Consider the following 21,391-nt stretch of genomic DNA (forward strand, 5'->3'; position numbering starts at 1 on the left):
CAGCTTCGGTTTCCTCATCCACAAATGGGGAAATCCTACCGCTTAGGGCTGTGTGGGGCAGAACACCAGATGCTGCGTCCCGATGAGAGGCGAGCGAATGAAGGAAGGACCCAAGGTTGGAGGATCTTACTGCAATGGGCAGGGACCGAGTTCCTCCTCAGTGAGGGGCACACCCTCATGGTGGGTTATATAGCCGTACCCACTCCTGATCTCAACCTGCCTGACGTGTCACACATCATCTGCTTTTCTCCGGTTCCCTAGTTCTGTGGTTTCCGCCCGCGAGCAGCCACATCTCCCACCGTGACTCTAGGGACGCACTCCTGGGTTCTACACCGACTCCACCTGTAATCAGGGTCTGTTTCTCTCGAGGCCTCCGTCAGGGAACGCAAGCCGGTAGTTGGATCCAAGCAGAACCCAAATCAGACCACGCGGGCAACACCCACAGGCTGAGGGCGGGGTCCAGGCGGCCCTGTTCAAAGATGGAAGATGTGCGACTTCACGCTGCTCCAGAAGTTCCCTTCCCATTGGATGTCTTGGAATTGGTTCTCCAATAATACTGACGTTGATTGGTGGAGCCAGGGCTGTTGCCGAAGTGATTGGTGCAGCGGCCCTCGTGTGCGGCTCGCGGATTTTTCAAACCTAACCGGGTTCCAGGAAGTGAAGGAAAAGGGCGGAAAAAGCTAGCCCGAGTTGGGGCGGGACTTAAGGATATAGAAACCCACATTGGTTCCTTCAAGACCTCAGGGAGGCCCGTAAACGCTTCTTTCTCGTGATTAGTCCGAGTCGGGAAAAGGAGGCAGGTAGTTACGCAAATCGGCCGAAGCGCTTGCTTCTATTGGTCAGCCTCGGAGGAAGGCGGAGCGTCCGAGGCGACTGATTGGTGCAAGAAGTGAAGTGGGTGGGACTCTAGACCGGAGGTTTTGTTGTGAGGGTCGGTTGTCAAGCAGCGACCAATCAGGACAGAGGATGGAGGCAAGTGGGGGTCGCGCCTGGAGGGAAGCCTTGGCCTCCCGAGCTCCAGCTGCAGGTAGAGTGGCCCTCGGGGTCTTGGGGGCAAGGGGAAGATGGCCCCGGTCTTGGCCAAGCCTGGAGGGGACAGTCGCGTCGCCGGCAGAGGGCTCTGGGCCAGGGAAGGCTGGAGCCGGTGCCCCTCAAGACGGAGGGGGCGGAGGGTCAGGCGAGGCTGAGAGACCAGTAGCAGATTTGGATGAGCGAGCGGGACGGGTGCGGAGGCCAGAGAGGGAAAGCTAGCCGGAAGCAGAGCTGAGGATGTGCGGAGGACCGTACTGAGCTGGGGCTCCAGGAACGGGGGAGCGAATGAATGGGGGACTCCGGGAGCAGCAGGGAAAGGGGAGTGAAGAGGGTCTGGCGAAGCGTGGCCAACTTAGGGAGCTCAGGGTGTGCCGGAATGAGGAGCACGGGTGGCAGGAGGAAGAGATGTGGTGAGAGTGGGAGAGCCGTGGCTGTGGAAGGCTCCGTCCAGGCTGTGGCCTCTTAGAATTGAGGAGTCATTCCGACTCACGCCTGGACTGGAGACCCGATTCCCGGCTGTGTCCTTGAGACTAACGAGAGGTGGGCGTGGTTCCCTTCCCAGGAGCTGGGGAAGGAGGGAGCTAGAGGATTGGACCCTCGGAGTCCTCTTGAGAATCACTCCTCCCCAAGACCTTCACTGTCAGTGTCTCTTCGTTCTCACACTTTCACACTCTCCGTGTGTGTGTGTGTGTGTCTGCCTGCCTTTCGGGTGCCTCTCATGGGTCCCTAAACATAGCCTCAGACTCCAGTGCCCCATCCGGCACATGAGGTGCAAATCTGTGTGAACTGCAGACACGTGGGCCTCTCCTCCCCCACTGTCTTAAGACAGCCAGCATCCTGGAGCACTGCTTTAGGCTGCTGGGAAGTCAGTCAGTCTTTCTTTCGAACTGACCAAGATCCGCCTGCCTCTGCCTGAGTGCTATTCCGGAGTGCTGGGGTTAAAGTCTGGCGCCACCAGCTACTTAGGGAAGGTCTTTTGTCTCTAAGGTCTTAGGGTTCCAAGACACAGAGGTGTTCCTGGTCAGGTTTTCTGGCCCAGTGTGCACTGCAGCTCCAGGCCCTGGGGGCTTTGGTGGGTCTGTGTCAAGTGGCCTTGGCGACCCAGGGAGCTGTAACTCACCTCAAGAACTTGCTAACACTCCGTCACCTCTGCTTGCATTCTAGCCCAGTGTTGAGCTGAGATGGCCCAAGCCTGACATTCCATGATCTGGGATCCTGACCTATGTGTACAGGCTGCTGCTTGGTGGCGGATGATCTAAACTACAAGGCAGTTCTGGGCCAGGAGAGGAGGTCTCTCTGCCTGGATGTGTGGGAACTCCCTGCCAACTTGATTGTCGGATCTGGGGGGGATCCACCCCCACCCCACAGGGAAAGCACAATCCATTTTGTGGGTGGGGTCTCAGGTGCGGCCCTCTGAAGCATGGCCACCCCTGTGGTCACCAAGACTGCCTGGAAGTTGCGTAAGTACTTTTCATGTTTCTTCATCACACTGTGGTTTCGTGAGCTGCTCGTTGCTGGGTAGTCCGAGCCTTCAGTTTTGTCTCCTGTCCTTGGCACAGTCCTTGTGTTAAGGTAGACAGAGATGTAAATCACAGTGGGCAGGTGGATTAATCCTGCTGAGGCGAGTTGCCTTATCTGTACAGCAAAGGACTCGCACCCACACGCTGAGATTCCAGTGAGATCGTGAACTTACTAAAGCACTTTGTAAAGGATTTCCAGGCAGGCTGTTGGGCAGAGTATTTTGAGGAAGGCTGGAAGGTGTTCTAGGATTTTCAGCTCTGTTCCAAGTCCGTTTTCCTCCATCAGATGAAAGTCTAGGGATGTGGGTGGAGGGAGGTGCCCAAAGATGCTGGCCGGGCTCTGAGTGTAATCCAACAAAAATAGTTTTGAGTTTTTTAGTCTAAACCCATTTATACTCATTTCCTTTTTTGAGATAGGGTGTCCTTACAGCCTTGGCTGGTCTGGGACATGTGCTTCTGTCCCCTGCGTGCTGGGAATAAAGGCTTGTGCCACCACACCTGGCTCTTTCATATTCTTAAAAGTTATTTTTTTAATAAAAACCCCCCGAAGGGCTCTTGTTTATGAAAGTTATACTTATCCATACATACTGTACTAGAAAACAGTACTGCGACATATATATACTCACACCTGACAGTAGTGATGATGTCATCACATGCTGGGTGTCTTCCCAAAGACCCCGCCTCTAGAGAAATGAGAGTTCCAAAGGCCAATACCATCCTAGTGTTTAAGATAACAGTTTCGTTCTTTTGGACCCTCTAAAAGGCTCTTGAGCCCTAGCTGTGTTTGGAGGACCTGCATCTCACTGCTGTGGGCTTCTTCCCAGCTGCAGCTGGTTGTCACAGGTTAACTGTCCCTGGTCCCACTCTGCTGTACCACCCCCGGGCTGTTTTCATGAGTGGACAAGGAGATTTGGGGCAGAGCTGTTTTCTGGGTCTCAGTTTCCTCATTTGTAAAGTGGGAGATTGGGACCATTTTAAGTTGTTCTCTAAAGCTCTGGGGTTCTGGGAGAACCCTCTCAGTGGCACTCAGGAAAGGTATACTTTGGGTAGGTGGCTTTGTACTTATTGGCATTATGTATCCATCTCTTTGATGACTTACCCTACCTGAAGGTAGAACCTGATGCTAGGGGCAAGTGAGGGCTGCCATATCCAAGGAGCTCAGCTTGGGAGGGCAATAGGCAAGAATTACATCCGTTTCTCGTCCTGCTCTAGTTCTGAGCTGGTATGTGTGCTTTGACTCAGTTAATTAACTGATGTGGGTAGAGGGTGCATGAGCAGCAAGTGCAAAGGCCCTGATGCAGAAAGCTTTGCATATTGGAAAGACTTACAGGAGACCGTGGGGCTGTTGCATTCAGCAAGGAGAGAGTGATGCCAGGTAAATCTAATGAGTTCTGCAGGGCACATGTCCACAAGACCCTTGATATCTAAGACCCCAAGCATCCAAGTATTTAAGCAGCAGACAGAAATGTGATCAGGTATGTTGAGGAACTGACAGTTTCTCATGCACAGAGGTTTATGGGTATATAGCCTGAGACCACACAGGCTGGGGCTTCTTGGGGCTGCAGGGTGTGGGGAGCATAAGAAGGCTCTTTGCCAGTGTGGAGTTGCTGAACCTCCCTGTCCTTTGTATCGTCCTCCCAGGATGTAGGTCCTTAGCACCTCTGGGCAGACCAAGAGTGATCCCCAGCTTTTGCTGAGATTTGCCAGGCTATAATCCTGGGGCTTGAGGAGGTCCTGATGACTTATGCTGGAGGGAGAGCAGTGGCCGTCACAGGAGAGAGATACTGAAGAGTCTGATGTCTGTATGAAAACACAGCACCCATGTGTGGGCCATTGATGCTGGTGTTCTCCAAGCCAAGCCAGAGAGGGAGCCCGCTGTGAGGACTGTGCTGTCTTCCTGTCTGCACAGGTTTCCATCAGCCCCTGCTTAAAAGGGAATCATCATACACGCACCCCCTGCCTGTGTCTCTTCCAGCTCCAGGCCCTGCCCGGGATCCATCTGATCCCCGTGGAGCCTGAAGGCAATAAGCTGCCCTTCCACATCCTCCCAGTGCCAGGCCTAGAGCTGATGCCTGGAAGTCCTTCTGTTACACATTCATGGCTGGCTCTGGGGGTGGTCCCGAGGCTTGCTGAGGTGGGACTCAGCCTGTCCTTTCTCACTTTGCCTGGGGAAGGTGAGAACCAGGGCAGCTGCCCAGGGGTGTCTCTGACGGATTCAGGGTGTGGCTGCATAGACAGAGCTGAGGGCTTGGGAACAGCTGCGCTGCCCTCCTGCCGGTTAGACAGATCTGGAAGGGTTTGTGTGGCTCACGCTTGTGAGCAGCTGCCCGAAGTGTGCAGAGGACAGGACTGTGGTTGAGATGGTGACCACAGCAAGACCCAACGCCCTTGGGTCCAGGCAGCAGGTCTTCCAGTACCTAGATTGGAAGTGTCTGGGCTTACAAGGAACTCTCACCCTGGTTTGGTCAGTCGCTGCTTGTACCAGCGGTGCCCCTGCCAGGCCCTGAAGGGAGGAGTCATTTCAGAAGTTGCGTCTTGGCTTGGGACGCTAGGTGTCTTTAGAAACCCAAACTGTCTGGGCTTCCCTGGGCCTATTTTTCAGTATCATTATGGTCTGCAGCTACCCCGGCTGGGTAGAATAGGACCTAGGGTGAGGGGAGGGTCCTTTACTAATAGCCATGACACCCTTCTCCATGTCGCTCAAGCCAGTCTCTAGCTGCTTTAGGGCACCCACATATTGGGGTTTCTCTTGCCTGTGTGAGAGACTGGCCCTCTCCTTTCTCCTTGTTCCCAGAGGAAGCTGGGGACAGGGACCAGCTTGCAGGCCTAGGCTGTCTCTTGATTCTCCACTGAGTTTGTTCTTTCTGGGCAATGAGAAGGCCCACAGTCCTTGCCTGTGTTCCCCATTCAGCCCTCCCACCACGGTCCAGGCCAGCAGCTCTGGTGGACTGTCCTTAGGCCTTATCTCGCGTTCTCAGGGTCAGCTTTTCCCCACCAGCTCCTGCTGTATCTGCCATTACCCTTATGGAACTCACTCCCTGCCTACCTGGGTCCCTGATGGCCAGTCTTGAGGCTCCCTCTCAGCCCATTCCCAGTGAGCCGGCCCTGGGGTCATCCTGTCCTCCAGACAAGGACCTTCTCAGAGAGGAAGAGTGACTGGTCCAAGGCCATGCAGTTGGCAGAGCTCAGATCAGCACTTGATTCAGAAGTCGGAATTGGGATCTAGGGACAGCTGTCTAGACAGAACTTGAATTCTTCGGAAGGTGTGTCCCAAGCGGGCTTTGTCTGTAGAGGTGGATCTGAGTGGTTGAGGGTGCTTAGGTGATGCATTTTTATTATTATTTTTTTGTTTATCAGAAAAAGTATTATCTCTGGATATTAGTGCTTAAGACACAGTAGATAAAAATAGGAAGCCAGTTTTTAAAAGTAAACTAAGTCTCCCCACAGTATCTGTGGTGGTTGGTTCCAGGACCCCTCCACATAGACCCCTCCACACAGACAGCCATGTCTCCCTTCATATAGTGGTGTGGTGTCTGAGTAGAGACCTGCACTTCCTCTGGGTGCCTTGACTCATCGCTCTGCCTTGTGATACTCAATACAGTGTGATCTTGTTTAAATAGTTCTTGCATTATATTGTTTATGGACTAGCGACAAGGAGAAGTCCACTCATACTGATAAGCACAGGTGCTTGTTTGGCTTCGTGACAGGGTCTTGCATGTAGCCCAAGCTGGCCTGGAGCTCGTGATCCTTCGGCCTCAGCCTCCCAGGAGCTGAGTTGGCCAGTGTGCACCCTGTGCCCAGCATTACAGCTGTACCTGTCCCAAGTATTGCCCCCTCAGCGGTTGGGGGAGGGTGTGTAGGGAGGGTGTACCGTGTAGTCTGTGTTACCAGCTGATGTGAAGAGAAAGAGACTCAGAAAGGAGGCCTGAGAGGGGGTGGGGAGCTGAGGTGGAGGCAGCGATCTCAGCCTCTGGTCCACACTGCCCTGTGGCCGGTCCTGAAGCTGGTGGGGGTTATCTCAATGTTGTGTTCAGAGTTGGTGGCTAAGGAGGGCCACCTCCTCCATATGGCCTGTCAAAGTCCCCTGAGCACCTTCTTCTCCTCCTTTCCTATGTAGAAGAGATCGTCGCCCATGCCAGCAATGTGTCCTCGTTGGTGCTGGGCAAGGCCTCAGGGCGGCTCTTGGCCACTGGTGGGGATGACTGCCGCGTCAACCTGTGGTCCATCAACAAGCCTAACTGCATCATGGTGAGTGATGAACCGTGGCTCCTGGTGGGGGCTCCTTGGCAGGCACTGGTGATCTCAGGTCACCAGAATGGCCCAGCACACCCTTAGTGCTACTCCAGTTATCTGCTCAGTAAGGGCCAGGATAGCCCAGGACAGCTGGGTTGGTGGCCAGCCCTCAGGAAGAGGGGATAACGAAGGTGTGGGACAGAACTCCAGAGTACTCATGGGAAGGTTTAAATAAGCCCCACTCTCCACCTGCCAGCTGTGTGTGGGGTGTGTCTTTGTCGAAGGAAGGCATCAGAGGGGACTCACTTGGAGGCCATTTTTGTTGTTGTTGTTGTTTTTTTTTTTTTTTTGGTTTTTTCGAGACAGGGTTTCTCTGTGTAGCTTTGCGCCTTTCCTGGAACTCGCTTTGGAGACCAGGCTGGCCTCGAACTCACAGAGATCCACCTGGCTTTGCCTCCCGAGTGCTGGGATTAAAGGCGTGCGCCACCACCGCCCGGCATTGGAGGCCATTCTTGAAGCACTTTTCCTGGTCACACATCATACAGAGATGCAGGCTGCTTCCCAAGGCAGGACAGCACAAATGGGAAGAGAGTCATTTCAGGCAGTGCTGTGGCCAGAGAGGACCAGGTTTTAAGTCTGTGCCTTTCCCGATGATGGACTAGAGAGAGGTACATACATGTGCACACATGTGTCTCCGAGTACCATCTTACTCATGAGTGACCTGGTTCTTTAGAATGACAGTGTCATGAGGATTTTCCCATGTCAACAAATACTGTTTTACAGCATGCTTTTAAATGGCTTCTTGGTATCCATCGCAGGGATGAGCTGTAATTAGCTTAGCCACACCCTGTCATCAGCAGGGCTGCTGGCTCCAGCTTTTAGGTTCTGCTAAACCACAGTGTATCAAACATTCTCATTTGTTCAAACTTCCGAGCAGATCCGGGATCACCGCATCTAGGCCCCTAGTATGGAGTTCTGGGAAGTTGTCACAGTGGGCTCCAGAAGCCACTTTCTGTCTCACCCACGGCAGGGGAGTGTGGCTGTGCCTTGCGTCCTGGCCACCTTAGGCAGTTGTCTTTTTTTTTTTTTTTTTAAACTTTTGACCAAGTAAACAAAAAATGGGGGAAGGTGATAACCATTACCAAAAACTCGGTTATTTCAGAGATTTCGTAAGATTGGGCGAAACTGAGACCCACTCAGATCGTGGCCCGTACATCAGGTTCAGGAAAGGAGTTGCTTTGTTGGTATTTTCCCCTTAGCTGTATTTATCTTTATTGTATTTGTGGGGGGGGGGGGCGGGGGGTTGCCTGCATGTATGTCTGTGCACTGTGTGAGCACAGTGTCTGCAGAGGCTGGGGGTGGCATTGGCTCTTCTGGAACTGGGGTCACAGATGGTTGTGAGCTGCCATGCCTGTGCTGGGCATTGACCCCAGGTCCTCTGGACGAGCGCCATCGCTCTTAACCACTGAGACGTTTCCCCACCCCCTGTTATATTTTGTTTTCATTCCCCATAAAATGTCAAAGGAATATCCCTAAGTTGAAAAATGATCAGCATAGGCTAGAGATGTAGCTCAGTGGTAGAGTGCTTGCCTGCATAGTTAAAAAAATAAAATAAAGCCACCCCAAAGAAAAGAAGTGAACGCTGAATAGTTCTTTCTGCAGTGACCTCTGTCTCCCTGGAGATGACGAGGCCTCCAAATTCCTTCTGTGTCCTAGAATTATTCAGTCCACGGACAAGCAAATACATGTTTCCCTCTAGTGGTCTCATTCTGTGTACACACCCTAGCCTCATGGAACTCAGTCTTCCTCAGGTTTGAAGGGTTACTGTGATGGGTGTTCACATGGCCTACAGTCTCTGGCCATGCATAACCTTGAGTTTGTGCTGGCAGAGAATAAGTTCCCTGAAGAATTGTGGTGCTATTCTTTTTCTGAGACAGGGTCATACTGTGTAGCCCAGGCTGGCCTTGAGCTTGGAAATTCTCTTGCCTCAGAGCAGAGATGATCCATACTGCTTGGATTAAAGATGTGCGTCATCACACCCCCCTCGAATGGGGTTGTTTTTGCCCAGTTGTGATCCTGGAAGCCTGGGCCCATTTAGACCCCTGCCCTTGTCCAGCAGGAGTCAGACAGGCTACTGTAACTACAAGGCTTCAGACACTGGTGCTGAGGAACGCCCCTGTGTCCCACATGTCCCCATCAGGAATGTTGCCTTAGTGAACACTGGTTAAATGGCCACTGTGCTTTGAGGGGCCAGTGTTGAGCAGAGAGTGATGACACCATGGACTTGGGTTCTGGCCTTCTCTCCTAAAAGCTGAAGGTGACAGCACCTTCCTGACCTATCTCTCGCTGCTCCGGGTGCTCTGGATGTGCAAGGACCTCCGTGTTCTCCAGCAGACCTTCCCGGGCCCCTGGAAGCATGGAGCAGGCAGCCTCAGGGGGTCAGGCACCCAGGGGCAGGGGAAATGCGTTCTTAACTTGCTATGGCCTCTGTGATCAGGCAGAGGAGATAGGGATGGGGATGGCCTGGATGGGATCATTCAGACTGGGGTGAAGGTTCCACATCTCCTTATCTTGATCCCCTGTTCCCTTCCAGTGACCCTGAGCCATTCTCTAGGTGCTGCCCATGCCAGGAGACAGAGGCACTATAGAAGGGAGAAGGATAAGTTGGAGGTTGCCTGGGGATTTTTCTTCAGTCAGGGTCTCAGTATGTAATCAAGGCTGGCTGGGATCTCACTATGTAGTTCAGACTGGTCTGGAACTCATCATCCTCCTGCCTCTGCTCCCCCCCCCCCCATGCTGGGGCCACAGGTGTTTGAAGGACTGTTTTGTCCATTGTGCTGATGAGCTGCCATGCTCAGCTGAGTTGGGGCAGAGGTGGGGACCCCGAGAACAGCTCACCACATATTACTTCTGACTGAAGCCATTCTCAGGGACCCTAAATTTGGGACAGTAGCTGGAGGGGGGGAGGTTACCCTTGCAGTTCATTGGAGCTGCCAACCTCTCTCTGCAGAGCCTGACAGGTCACACGTCCCCTGTGGAGAGTGTCCGCCTCAACACCCCTGAAGAGCTCATCGTAGCCGGTTCCCAGTCAGGCTCCATCCGCGTCTGGGACCTGGAAGCTGCCAAAAGTAGGCCTCCCTGCTTACTGTTCCTTCATGTGTGGGGGCCCCGCTTCAGGCTTGGGGCATTCCTTCAGACTGCCGCCTCCAGGAGGTCTGAGTGCTTTGTTCTCAAGCACTGACCAGAGTGGGTGGCATGCCGTCCATACCACTCCATCAGTCCAGCAACAGTGGGCACTGCCGCCACCCCCCCGAGTGCTCATATGAGGAGGTGCCCAAGTAATGAACAGTAAGGTGTGTGTGTACATGTGCATATGTGTATTTGGACCCTGGAAGGACATCACATGTGAGGAGATACCCTGCAGGCATGTGAATAAGTAGATGGCCGTGTAGGAAGAGCCATTAAGATCGTGGGGAGCACCCACCTCAGGGTGGGGGTTGGGTGGCTGGGTCTCCGTCTGCCTCCCTTCCCGCTGTCTTTATTTGCTTTGTACTTTGATGAAATAACACGGGCTTTGACAGGTCCCTTTCGGCAGGAACCCCGATGGCAGGAGGAAGTCTTTGCCCCATCCTCCCCGGTCTAAGGTCTCTGCTCTCCCTCCCCACTCCAGTGCCCACCCCCCACCCCTTTCCTACAGCAATGGCTTTGCACTTTCCTTTTCTCTTTAAAACAACAGAACAAAAACAAGTTGGCCCTTCATAATGGTGCCTGCCCAAAACGCCGGCATTCAGGAAGCTGAGGCAAGAGAATTGGTGTAAAGTTGAAGGCCAGCCTAGCCTATGGTGTATTAGCCCACCTCAGACAAACAAACAAACAAACAAACAAACAAGCAAGCCCCAAATAAGAAAAGGTACCCCCGACCTGCAACGAGAAGCAGGACTTGGCTCCCAACAGCTGCCCAGCCCATTGCCCCCATTTCCTGTCCCCGAAGTGTCACCATTTACGTGGTCAGTGTTGGTGCTGTAAGGACCCCGCGTGGTTTTTTTGTGACTTGGTTTCCTGGAGTGAACAACTGCTCCTTTTCCCATGTGCATTTTCCACATCCCTGTCCAAATCATTATTGATCATCGTTAACCACGGTCACAAGCACGCCGCTAGAGGAGTCAGCTTTGAACCTCTCCTGTGATCCAGCTCTCTCTTGCTCAGGCCCAGGGCCTGGGGGTCATCACTCCTGGACTCCTCATCTCTGTCTTTGCTGTCCTGAGACCTCCAGTGTCCTCCTGTGGCTTCCTCCTCTCAGATGGAGTACTTTCTTCCCTGATCTGCTATGAAGGGGTGAAGGGAGCTGGGTGTAGTGTCACACACCTGGAGTCCAGTGTCACACACCTGGAGTCCAGTGTCACACACCTGGAGTCCAGTGTCACACACCTGGAGTCCAGTGTCACACACCTGGAGTCCGAGCTCTCAGCAGACAGAGCAGGAAGATTGCGTGTTCAAGCCCACCCTGTCTCACAGTGCAGGGGCAAGGGACATAGCTCAGTGGCAGAGCCCTTGCTTGGCATGTGTGAGGTCCTGGTTTGATCCCTGGCACTGAGGGCGAATGGCAGGCACAGTGTTACGGACCCTCTATGGCTGAACGTGACTTTAGTCTATCTCTGTTCTTTAAAGTTCAAGTGCAGGATTCTCTTGGAATAATTTACTAATGGGATTTGAAGGCGTCACGACTGCTTTTAGGGTCCAGAGCTGCTGCAGAATCCAGTGCTGTTTCTCTGCGGCCCTTTACGAGGGATCTGCTTTTCTTTTCTTTCTTCTTCCTCCCTCAGCGTGTAGGATGCGTTCTGGCCTCGTGGCTACACGCCCTTCTGTGGGTGTGTTCTCACATCTGAGCTTAGGCCTCACAGATTCCGTTTGGTCTAGAAACTCTCACCCTGGGGTGTGGCTACACAGAGTCCTGCCTTCTCTGTGGATGCCACCATCCCCAACAGCCCCACAGACTTGTCAGAAAACTCTGGAATTTAATGTGCAACACCTCCTCCCTACTCTGTAGTATTGACAGCTAACTCAGCGTGTTTTTGCCATCCACTGTTCAGGCCAGCCTCAGGAGATCTGAGGAGAGTTGGCTTGCTTGTCTCTGGGGCCACCTGCTGCAGCTGAGAGGCTCCAGATTTCCCTGTCCGGTGAGAGCTCCCTGAGCTTGGCTGAGCCTAAAAGGCCCTTCTGGTACAGCCTCTGCTGCAGAACACAAGCCACTGACTGGCGTGTGTGCCTGGCAGTGAGCGCAACTTCATTCAGGAACATTGGTGGTTTTGTGTTGTGGCCCAGGAAAGATGGTATCCCTTGGTCCTCAGGGGGTGACTATACATGTTGATGGCGTTGAACAGAGAGCCCCAGGACGCCTTATGACAAACAGGGCAATGCACTGTGTCTCAGCAGAGGTTCTTTGGCCAGGCCACATCAGGCCTCAGAGCATGCTGTGCTTATCACTGGATGTGAGAGGCAGGGAGCACCATGCCAGGGTGCCAGGCTCTGACGGAGAAGGCAGTCAGTCTCCAGAAAACCTCTGCCTCAAACTGATTCCCAGTGAAGATCGCCACTCTTCATGATTCACCGAAGAGCCACGGGCCAAAGGGAAAAGCTACAAAGACACAACCCACAGTGACGTCCCCGGTCACTGTGCTCCACCTGGGGGATGAGAGTGACGCCCTCAGATAGCGAGGCGGAAATGGACACTAAAGCCTGCTTGGCAGGGCTCCCCGTTTTGACAGATGGGCAGGCTGAGACCGTCAAAGGCTCGGGGCTCAGTGAAAACCCTGAGGCTGTAGGTGGCAGAGGCTAGAACGTGGATCTTGGCGTCAGAACCTTGCCCCAGTACTCTCTGCTGTCCATCAACCTCTAGTTGGTGATTCTCAAGCTTGCCCTCAGGAGGGAGAGCTAAGGTCTCAGGGCTACTACTACCCCCCATGTGGGCATCGGGTGAGAACCCAGAGAAACTTGAAGGACACGGGCTTCCGAGAGAGCCACGGTTCACACTGGAGGGTTTGGGCAGAGACTGAGCAGCCAGCCACTCCACTGGGAGACCTTGGAGGTCCCCACATGTGCAGACAAGTCCAAGTCTCCTCCACTCTGCAGTCCCTAGAGCTTGTGACCAAGGCTAGACATCTCTGGGAGAGACATGCAAGGGCAGCAGTCATGGCAGAAGAATGTGGTCCTCCCACTTTCCACAGTGCTGCTAGGAGGTAGGAGCCCCGTGATGGGGGCTCACAGGAAGGCACCCCTAGCTCATGAAGCTGGCCTGGGTTGGGCAGGCCCCACCACAGTCTCTTGTGCCTCGGTTTCCCTTGCTGTGGCAACAAGGCAAGAGGTGGCTAGGGCAGCATGTTCCCCAGGCTTCCCGAATTTCTAGCGATTCAAGACAGCCGAGGAGCAGGAAACGCCAAGAGCTCAGTGTGGGTGTTCTGGAGTTGGACATCCACACCAAGGATGAGTCAGGGGCCTTGGCAAAGTCCTCAGGCACGGGAAGGAGGTGTCATCCAGCTGTAGTGCCTGTCAGAAACCAGCACAGAGGTGAGGTGGGCAGCGGGCCTGGTCCTGGGGTGGATACTGGCTGGGGCAGCCGTTCCTGCCTGGACAGCTCTGGCTCCAGGTCACTCCTGAGGCTCAGGTGGCGCTTCGGAGGCAGCACCTGATCTCACCGTGGTCCATCCACTGCGGTTCAGCCTCAGGCAGGGCGCCTCGGCCCCCACCCACCCACCTCCTGGCTTTGTCGGAGGGGCTCTGAGCTAATGTCGAGTCAGCTCGCTGAACATCTGAAGTGCTCAGCAGATGTGCAGTGACAGCAGGTAGTAGCTAGTCATAGCTCTGCGTAGTGCATCCTCACTGAGACCAGAAGAGGGAGAAGACACACGCCGTGAAGTCTGAGGAGAAGAGTGGAGTCCAGAGGAGAGACGGGAAGAAGTGAAGAAGGCCTCCAGGAGGAAGCTGTAATGGGGGTCAATGAAACCTGCACAGCCCCACTCTTAAATCCATGGTGTTCCTTTTCTTAGTTCTCCCTGCAGACCGACCTGAAGGTCAGAGGGGATAGGGGACGGCCTAGAGACACACAGCAGTTAAGAAGCAGAGTCAGAACCAATCCTAGTTTTGTGGGTGGCCTAGTGTGGACGGGAGGATTCTACAGTAGTTATTCAGTTCAGCTATGCTTGGACCTTTAGGTACGTGCCCCTAACACGGGAGCTCACTACCTGTTAAATCTTGGTACGACCTAAGGATAGCTGGCCTCTAGACCCCTTGGCCTACCACTCACGGGCTGGGAAGCTTTCTTTGGGCAGTGGAGATACAAGTCTTCCAGAAAGCTACCTGTAATCCTCGGAGACACACGTTTGCCCCTGGCCTGTCCGGCCTCAGTGGATTAGCTGTGTCACCAACAGGTGACTAGTCTGCTCCTGGCTGCACCTCCCCTGTGTCCTCCATTCGTACTTGCTTTAGGGCCGTCCTCAAGGTCGCTTGCACGGGTGCCCATCCCACTGGGCATTGTGAGTCCCAGCCGTACCCTCTTCTTGCCCATGGCTGCTATCCACGCGTGCCTTGTCTTCCTGGATTCTTTAGCCAAGCAGCTCCCCTGTTGCAGCCTCTCTGCTCAATCCTTGGTACTGTCCTGGGGGCTGTTTGCCCTGCATACTAGGCAAACATATGCCTGGGCCAAGCACTGTTGTGCCTGCTGCTGCCCAGGGGCCTTGGCACACACAAGCTATGGGTAATGCCATGCACTTTCTGGGCACTTGAGTAGTGACAGAAATGGCTGTGGAACTGTTAGGGTGGCAGGGCACTGGCTCATCTCCCCTATTTTCATATTGGCATCCCAGTTTCTGTGCCAAAGGGTACACACACAGCTGGTCTTGGCAGGCTGCTGCTGGCCAGCTGACATTCACACGGCGCTTCTGCTTTATCTTGCTTCATTAGTTCTCCGCACACTCATGGGGCACAAAGCCAACATCTGCAGCCTGGATTTCCACCCCTATGGCGAATTTGTGGCCTCAGGTTCCCAGGACACAAATATCAAGGTAAGGTACCACTCGGTCTATGTTGAGTGTAAGGGAATCCTTCCTCCATGTCAGCATCCTTGGGACAGAGGACCCGTGGACTCTGGCCAGACACTTCAACTTGGGTTGCCCAGCTTGGGCAAACCTTCCAGCCTTTCTCTTTGGGCCTGACATGACCTAGAGGTTTCCAGAGTCCTCTCTGCTCAGAGCTGCAGTGTACCCTCTGGCCTAGTCTCTAGGGCCATCCCAACCTCTCATGATCCACCCTCCCTAACACCTCCCCTGCTTCTCTTCCCTCCAGCTCTGGGACATCAGGAGGAAAGGCTGTGTCTTCCGATACAGGGTAAGCATGACCTGTGTCGGTTACCTATGACCTTATGTGACATCCGTCACAGCCTGGGTCCACACCACAGTGGGGCTGGGGGGCTGCAGTCCATTGCAGGTTAAACCTCAAAACAGACCTGGAGTTGAAATGGGAGTGCCTTAGGTGGTCATCTGGACCCCCAGCTTTCCACCAATCCCCAGAGACATAGCTATTCAACTATTCCGTGCTTTGCTTTTGCAGTCAGGTAGCTGGTGTCTCTGGGTGCGGGGCTTCCTGTTCATAGGTGTGTGGCAGTTCTGTGACTAACAGAATCCTTCTCAAGGGCTTTTGGAAGAGGCCATAAAACACTTTTAGCATATAACTGACTGCACAGTTGTGATTTCTTGGAGGCCTGGGAGTCTGGCCACATAGAAGGATCCCTCCTGTCTCCCAGTAGTGACCATCCATCCTTTCTGTGGCTGGTCCTTAGGAAGGCCCTGTGTTTCAGGGCAGGCATTGGGGATGGGGAGGTGCTGTGGGACCCAGGCTCCTCCAAAGAGCTTGGTTCTTTTCTTCTTCCGCAGGGCCACAGCCAGGCTGTGCGGTGTCTTCGGTTCAGCCCTGATGGGAAGTGGCTGGCATCAGCAGCAGATGACCACACCGTGAAGGTAACTCCTGACCCGGGCGTGTAGCCTGGGCCCAGTGGTCTGCTGCTGGTCATACCTCACCTCCCTGTTAACTGGGAGGCCCCCAAACTTGTTGAGAATAGAGGGAGCTCAGACCCTCAGGCAGCCAAAGGCTCAGCCCGACCCTTACCTCCTCCCACCCTGCTCCAGCTCTGGGATCTGACGGCCGGCAAGATGATGTCTGAGTTCCCTGGCCACACAGGGCCCGTCAACGTGGTGGAGTTTCACCCCAACGAGTATCTCCTAGCTTCTGGCAGCTCCGACAGGTGAGGAGAATAAGGCACATTGCCTGACGGCTGTCCCCGCCTTCTCTTGCCCTGTCATGTGCCTGAAAGCCTACGTAGGTTAATTTAAGCCAGGATTGGTTCCTGGCCCCATTCTTCCCTGGCTAGTGTCCTGGTGCTGTACTTCCTGGCCTGTTAGGACCCACACCCCCTACTGGGGCACAGTGCAGGGAGGCCCCTGGCAGTTGGGGTTAGCTCTGGGGCAGGGCTGTCGGGCACAGCCTAGGTCATCCTCACCCTCTGCGCGCACAGGGCCATCCCTGGCCCAGACATTACTCCTAGTGCCCCCGCAGGGAGGGGCCTGGAGAGGCCCTGGGCAGCATGAGGAGCTGGCTTCCTGTGGCCATCTTTGCAGGACAATCCGCTTCTGGGACCTGGAGAAGTTCCAGGTGGTGAGCTGCATTGAAGGGGAGCCAGGGCCTGTCAGGTACGCAGAGTTCATGGATTCCCTGCCCCTCGACCGAGTCGCGGGATGTTGGTCAGGGTGACCTTGCCTGCCTCCGCTCCTCCTGTGTCCTGGGCTCACCCGCTTTCCCGGGGTCGGGCACCAGCTGGGGGTCCTGGGACTGACAGCGAGCTCTCTCTCCCCTGGCCTAGGAGCGTCCTCTTCAACCCCGATGGCTGCTGCTTGTACAGCGGCGGCCAGGACTCGCTGCGTGTCTATGGCTGGGAGCCCGAGCGCTGCTTTGATGTGGTCCTTGTCAACTGGGGCAAGGTGGCTGACCTGGCCATCTGCAATGACCAGCTGGTGAGGGTTCCGACCCCCCCCTCCCCTCCCCTCCCCTGCTGGGCCTCCTGGGGTCTGGCCCCACTCCACACCTGCCCTGCCGTGTCCCGCAGATAGGTGTGGCCTTCTCCCAGAGTAACGTATCCTCTTACGTGGTGGACCTGACGAGAGTCACCAGGACAGGCACTGTGACCCAGGACCCCGTGCAGGCCAGCCAGCCCCTGACACAGCAGACCCCCACCCCCGGGGTCCCCCTCCGCCGCATTTACGAGCGGCCCAGCACAACCTGCAGCAAGACTCAGAGGTGGGTGCCCATGGCCCCGGCAGGGTGTGTGTCCCAAGAAGGCCCCTGAGCCCTCGGCCCTGGGCCTCACTGAGGAGCCTGGCCTCTTCTGCTTGACTGCACACGCTAGGGTAAAGCACAATTCAGAGAGTGAGCGGCGCAGCCCCAGCAGCGAAGACGACAGGGACGAGCGTGAGTCCCGGGCCGAGATTCAGAATGCCGAGGACTACAATGAGATCTTCCAGCCCAAGAACAGCATCAGTGAGGCCGCCCTCCCTCCCTCCCGCCTCACAGCCCAGCGCCTTGCTGTGGCTGTGTTCCCTAAACTTGACCTGGTCTCCGCGGTTTTATACCGGGCTGGTTTCTAAAAGCAGGAGCCCGGACACTGGCAGCAGAGGTCCCGCAGCTACTCATCGGTGGCCCCTGCCCAGCCCTCCGCCCTGTTCTAAATAAAGAGGGTCTATAGGTTCAGATGGGTTCTCGGGGCCAGAACCGTGTGCTTGGGGATCACTTCCAGCCATGTGTCTGTTGATGAAGACCTTGGCCACACACAGGGCCCGTTCCCAGAGAGCTATGGGAACCCAGGTATCAACCTCCTTTGCCTTGGCAGGTCGGACACCGCCCCGGAGAAGTGAGCCCTTCCCAGCTCCCCCAGAGGATGGTGAGTTGGGCCGAGCTGGCCTGAGGACCAGGCCTGGCCTCTCTTGGTGCAACCCCTAGCCTACCCAATGAGATGTTTTCCTGTACCTACCTAAAAGTGCCTACCCTGTGCCTGGCCCCAGGGAAGGCCCTGGGGCTGCTTAAGCCAGGCAGGCCCGCCTGCCCCTGGCGTGTGTGCTGCTGGGGACTGGGTATACTCAGGTACGGGGAAGCAAGGCTCTGAGCGGGCAGAGGGCGGGAAGGGCCGGGGTGGGGAGAATCAGGCCATCATCAGGACCCAGACCTGGAGCAGCAGCCAGAGAGCCCTGGCCAGGAGTTTGGGACTGAAGAAAGGGACCATCTAGTCTGTTTTGGGATGGCAAAGGGTCCACCCCTAGCATCTCTGTCCTCTGGCTTCCATTGGGGACCCAGGGCTGCTGCTTTTTCTTAGTGAGACTGTTTGCTGAGACCCTCTCCCCGTTTCCTGCTCACCCCCCACTCCTCTGTTGCCCTCTTCACGCACTCCACTCCTAATGGCAGGGTTGCCCTGAAGCTACTGGGTCCCATCTACACACACCCAAGGACAGCCCCTGCCTCAGCTCCCCAGGACCCTCCACCTGCTGATGCGCTCCCTGCGCCCAGCTCCCTGGTTCCCTCTGTCCATCTGCTGGCGCCTGCTCCTTCCCAGTCACAGATGTCAGAATCCCATCCTGACCTCTGACCTCCTCCGCTCAGGTCCTTCCCGTCTGACTGCGAGCTTTTCTTTGTACTCCTAGACACAGCCACAGCCAAGGAGGCCTCAAAACCCAGCCCAGCCACGGATGTGCCGGTGCCGGTGCCAAATGTATGTCCGAGCAGAGAGGGCATCCTGTGGGTCTGAGCCAGGGTCGGGAGCTTCCTGTCGGGAAGGCCTCGGGGGCAGCTGAGGGAGGCCTCTGGCGGCTGAGGGAGGACTCGGGCGGTTGAGGGAGGCCTGGGGCACCTGAGGGAGGACTCACTCGGGCAGCTGAGGGAGGACTCACTCGGGCAGCTGAGGGAGGCCTGGGGCAGCTGAGGGAGGACTCGGGCAGCTGAGGGAGGACTCACTCGGGCAGCTGAGGGAGGACTCACTCGGGCAGCTGAGGGAGGACTCACTCGGGCAGCTGAGGGAGGCCTCTGGCGGCTGAGGGAGGACTCGGGCAGCTGAGGGAGGACTCACTCAGGCAGCTCTAGCTGGGCCTCTGCTCTCTGCAGCTCGAGGGCCCAGCCCGGCCTCCAGTCCTGACTTCCACTCCTGCCCCCAAGAGCGAGCCTGTCGTCATCCCCGCCACACGGAATGAGCCCATTGGCCTAAAGGCCTCGGACTTCCTGCCCGTGAGTGGGACCTACCCAAGAGGGGGGTTTGGGGGCTGAAAGGAGACTGGAGTGTGCCATCTGCTCCCGTGCCAGCATCTGGCTGCCACCCTCTTAGGCCGTGAAGGTCCCTCAGCAGGCAGAGCTGGTGGATGAGGACGCCATGTCACAGATACGCAAGGGCCACGACACCATGTGTGTGGTGCTCACCAGCCGCCACAAGAACCTGGACACTGTGCGGGCTGTGTGGACCACAGGAGATATCAAGGTAAGGGTGACCTCTTACCACCTCTTGTGTGGGCTTCAGGCTGAACAGAGAGGAGGCCACACGGGGGCCCTGGGTACGGCAGCCTGGTGGTGTCACCGTCCGTCCGCAGCTTCCATCAGTTGAGGCCTGACGTCAGGCTGTGCCCTGCCATCCCGGGTGGTGCAGTCTGCTAGCATGCCTCCAACCCTGTCTACCCCCATCCTGTGCCGCCCTCTTAATGGAGCTTGTCTGCAGACCTCAGTGGACTCTGCAGTGGCCATCAATGACCTGTCCGTGGTGGTGGACCTCCTGAACATCGTCAACCAGAAAGCGTAAGTGGCCCCGAGAAGAGAAGAACGGGGTGGTCAGGGCTGCCTGCCGGCGTCACACCAGCTCTCTCTCTAGCTCCCTGTGGAAGCTGGACCTGTGCACCACAGTGCTGCCCCAGATTGAGAAACTCCTGCAAAGCAAGTATGAGAGGTAGGGGCCCTCCATACCCTGGAGCCGTCCGAGTGGCAGTGGGCATGTGTGCGCATATGCCCATCTGTGGAGGATCCCCCCCTGTCTTCTCCCTGGCTCTGGGCCCGTCTGTGTATGACTCCATCTACCTTGCTCCTGAAGCTACGTCCAGACTGGGTGCACCTCCCTGAAGCTGATCCTCCAGAGGTTCCTGCCCCTCATCACCGACATTTTGGCAGCCCCGCCTTCTGTGGGCGTGGACATCAGCCGAGAGGAGAGGTGAGGAGGGGGTGCCTCCTCCCCTGTGGGTGGCTGTGCCCAGACAGCTCTCAGAGAACACTGTCCGGGAAGTGGCTCAGGATGAATGGCTATGACCCAAGCATGGGTTCCTCCGTGGTCTTGCTTGTCCCTACACACTGGCATGGCCTAGGGGACTTTTGTGCTCTTAGGAGGCTCTGGAGGGGTCAGGGGAGCAAAAGCCCCGGCCTGCCGGGCATGATGGCCAGGTGGGGCGGCCACGGTGGCCAGGTGGGGCGGCCACGGTGGCCAGGTGGGGCGGCCATGGTGGCCGTCCTCAGGGCTGCCTTGTCCTCCAGGCTGCACAAGTGCCGACTGTGCTTCAAGCAGCTCAAGAACATCAGCGGCCTCGTCAAGAGCAAGTCAGGGCTGAGCGGCCGCCATGGCAGTGCCTTCCGCGAGCTGCACCTACTCATGGCCAGTTTGGACTGAGGACCTCAAGGCTGGAGCACCGGTGGCCCTCGCTGGCCTGGTCTCACACTCTAGTCACTGTATGCCCAGGGCCCATGAGCCTCAGCTGACGGCCATCCTGGAGGCGGCGTGCCAGCCCACAGACCACCTCACAGCTGTGGACTCCAAACTTCCTCTCCAGCGGCAGCTGCACAGTCTTGCTTCTCAGGGCAACTCCAGCCTGGGAGCTGCTGCTGCTGTAACTTATCAGGCAGATTTATTAAATGTATAACTGTTCCTGACTTCCTTATCGGAGATATCCTCTGGCTCTCCCAGACACTGGCCCAGAGGTCTCCTCAGGTTGAGACCACCCTCCTCCAAGTCCCAGTGCAGCTTCCGGATGTGGCCAGCAGGGGGCAGCAGAGTGCCGGGCTCACAGCAAAGGGCTGCCCGGTCAGCTTTACTCTGGAGAAGGGGAGGTGGAGCAGGTGAGGCTACGGGTATCTTAGCCACACTCCCAATTGTCGTTGGGTTCCTTCGATGCCAGTGGATGCCCAGTCCAGTGACTGTGTAGCCAGATGGCAGGACCCCAGCCTCATGGCTAGCTACCACTAGGTTGGCTGAGAGCCATCAACCCTCCCTCTGACCTCTGGCTGCCCTGAGGGACTAGACCAGGATGTTAGATGACCCTGGAAGACTAGAGTGGCTCACACAGCCCACAGGAATCTGTGCTTCCTGGCTGGATGATGAGAGCCAGCCTCAGACTTAGTGAGGCTCCAGGACAGCTTTTAATGTGGCCAGCAAGAGGGGAGAAGGCTGGGGCCAGGCACGCATATGTAGAGGTGGGGCCTGGGGTCATTTTTAGTGGTGCAATTCCAAAGACTGGGAGAAGGGCCAGCACAGGGTGAGCAGTGGCTGGCAC

The 21,391-nt window shown here is 56.0% G+C and overlaps 1 protein-coding gene across 1 annotated transcript; it reads left to right on the top strand.

Moving 5' to 3' along the window:
• Positions 1–902: 902 nt before the first annotated feature.
• Katnb1 (katanin regulatory subunit B1) lies at positions 903–20,772 on the top strand. The gene is made up of 20 exons (XM_028871437.2): positions 903–1,027; positions 2,197–2,492; positions 6,670–6,800; positions 9,796–9,913; positions 14,742–14,842; positions 15,123–15,164; positions 15,710–15,793; positions 15,962–16,077; positions 16,451–16,522; positions 16,693–16,843; positions 16,936–17,126; positions 17,236–17,366; positions 17,716–17,766; positions 18,521–18,588; positions 18,978–19,097; positions 19,195–19,344; positions 19,579–19,655; positions 19,729–19,803; positions 19,945–20,061; positions 20,379–20,772. Exons 2-20 carry the CDS (start codon positions 2,453–2,455, stop codon positions 20,509–20,511), a joined length of 1,968 nt encoding a protein of 655 aa, XP_028727270.1. The 5' UTR covers positions 903–1,027; positions 2,197–2,452; the 3' UTR covers positions 20,512–20,772.
• The last annotated feature ends 619 nt before the right edge of the window (positions 20,773–21,391 follow it).

Source organism: Peromyscus leucopus, chromosome 5, assembly GCF_004664715.2.
Source record: "Peromyscus leucopus breed LL Stock chromosome 5, UCI_PerLeu_2.1, whole genome shotgun sequence".
NCBI classification, from domain to species: Eukaryota; Metazoa; Chordata; class Mammalia; order Rodentia; family Cricetidae; genus Peromyscus; species Peromyscus leucopus.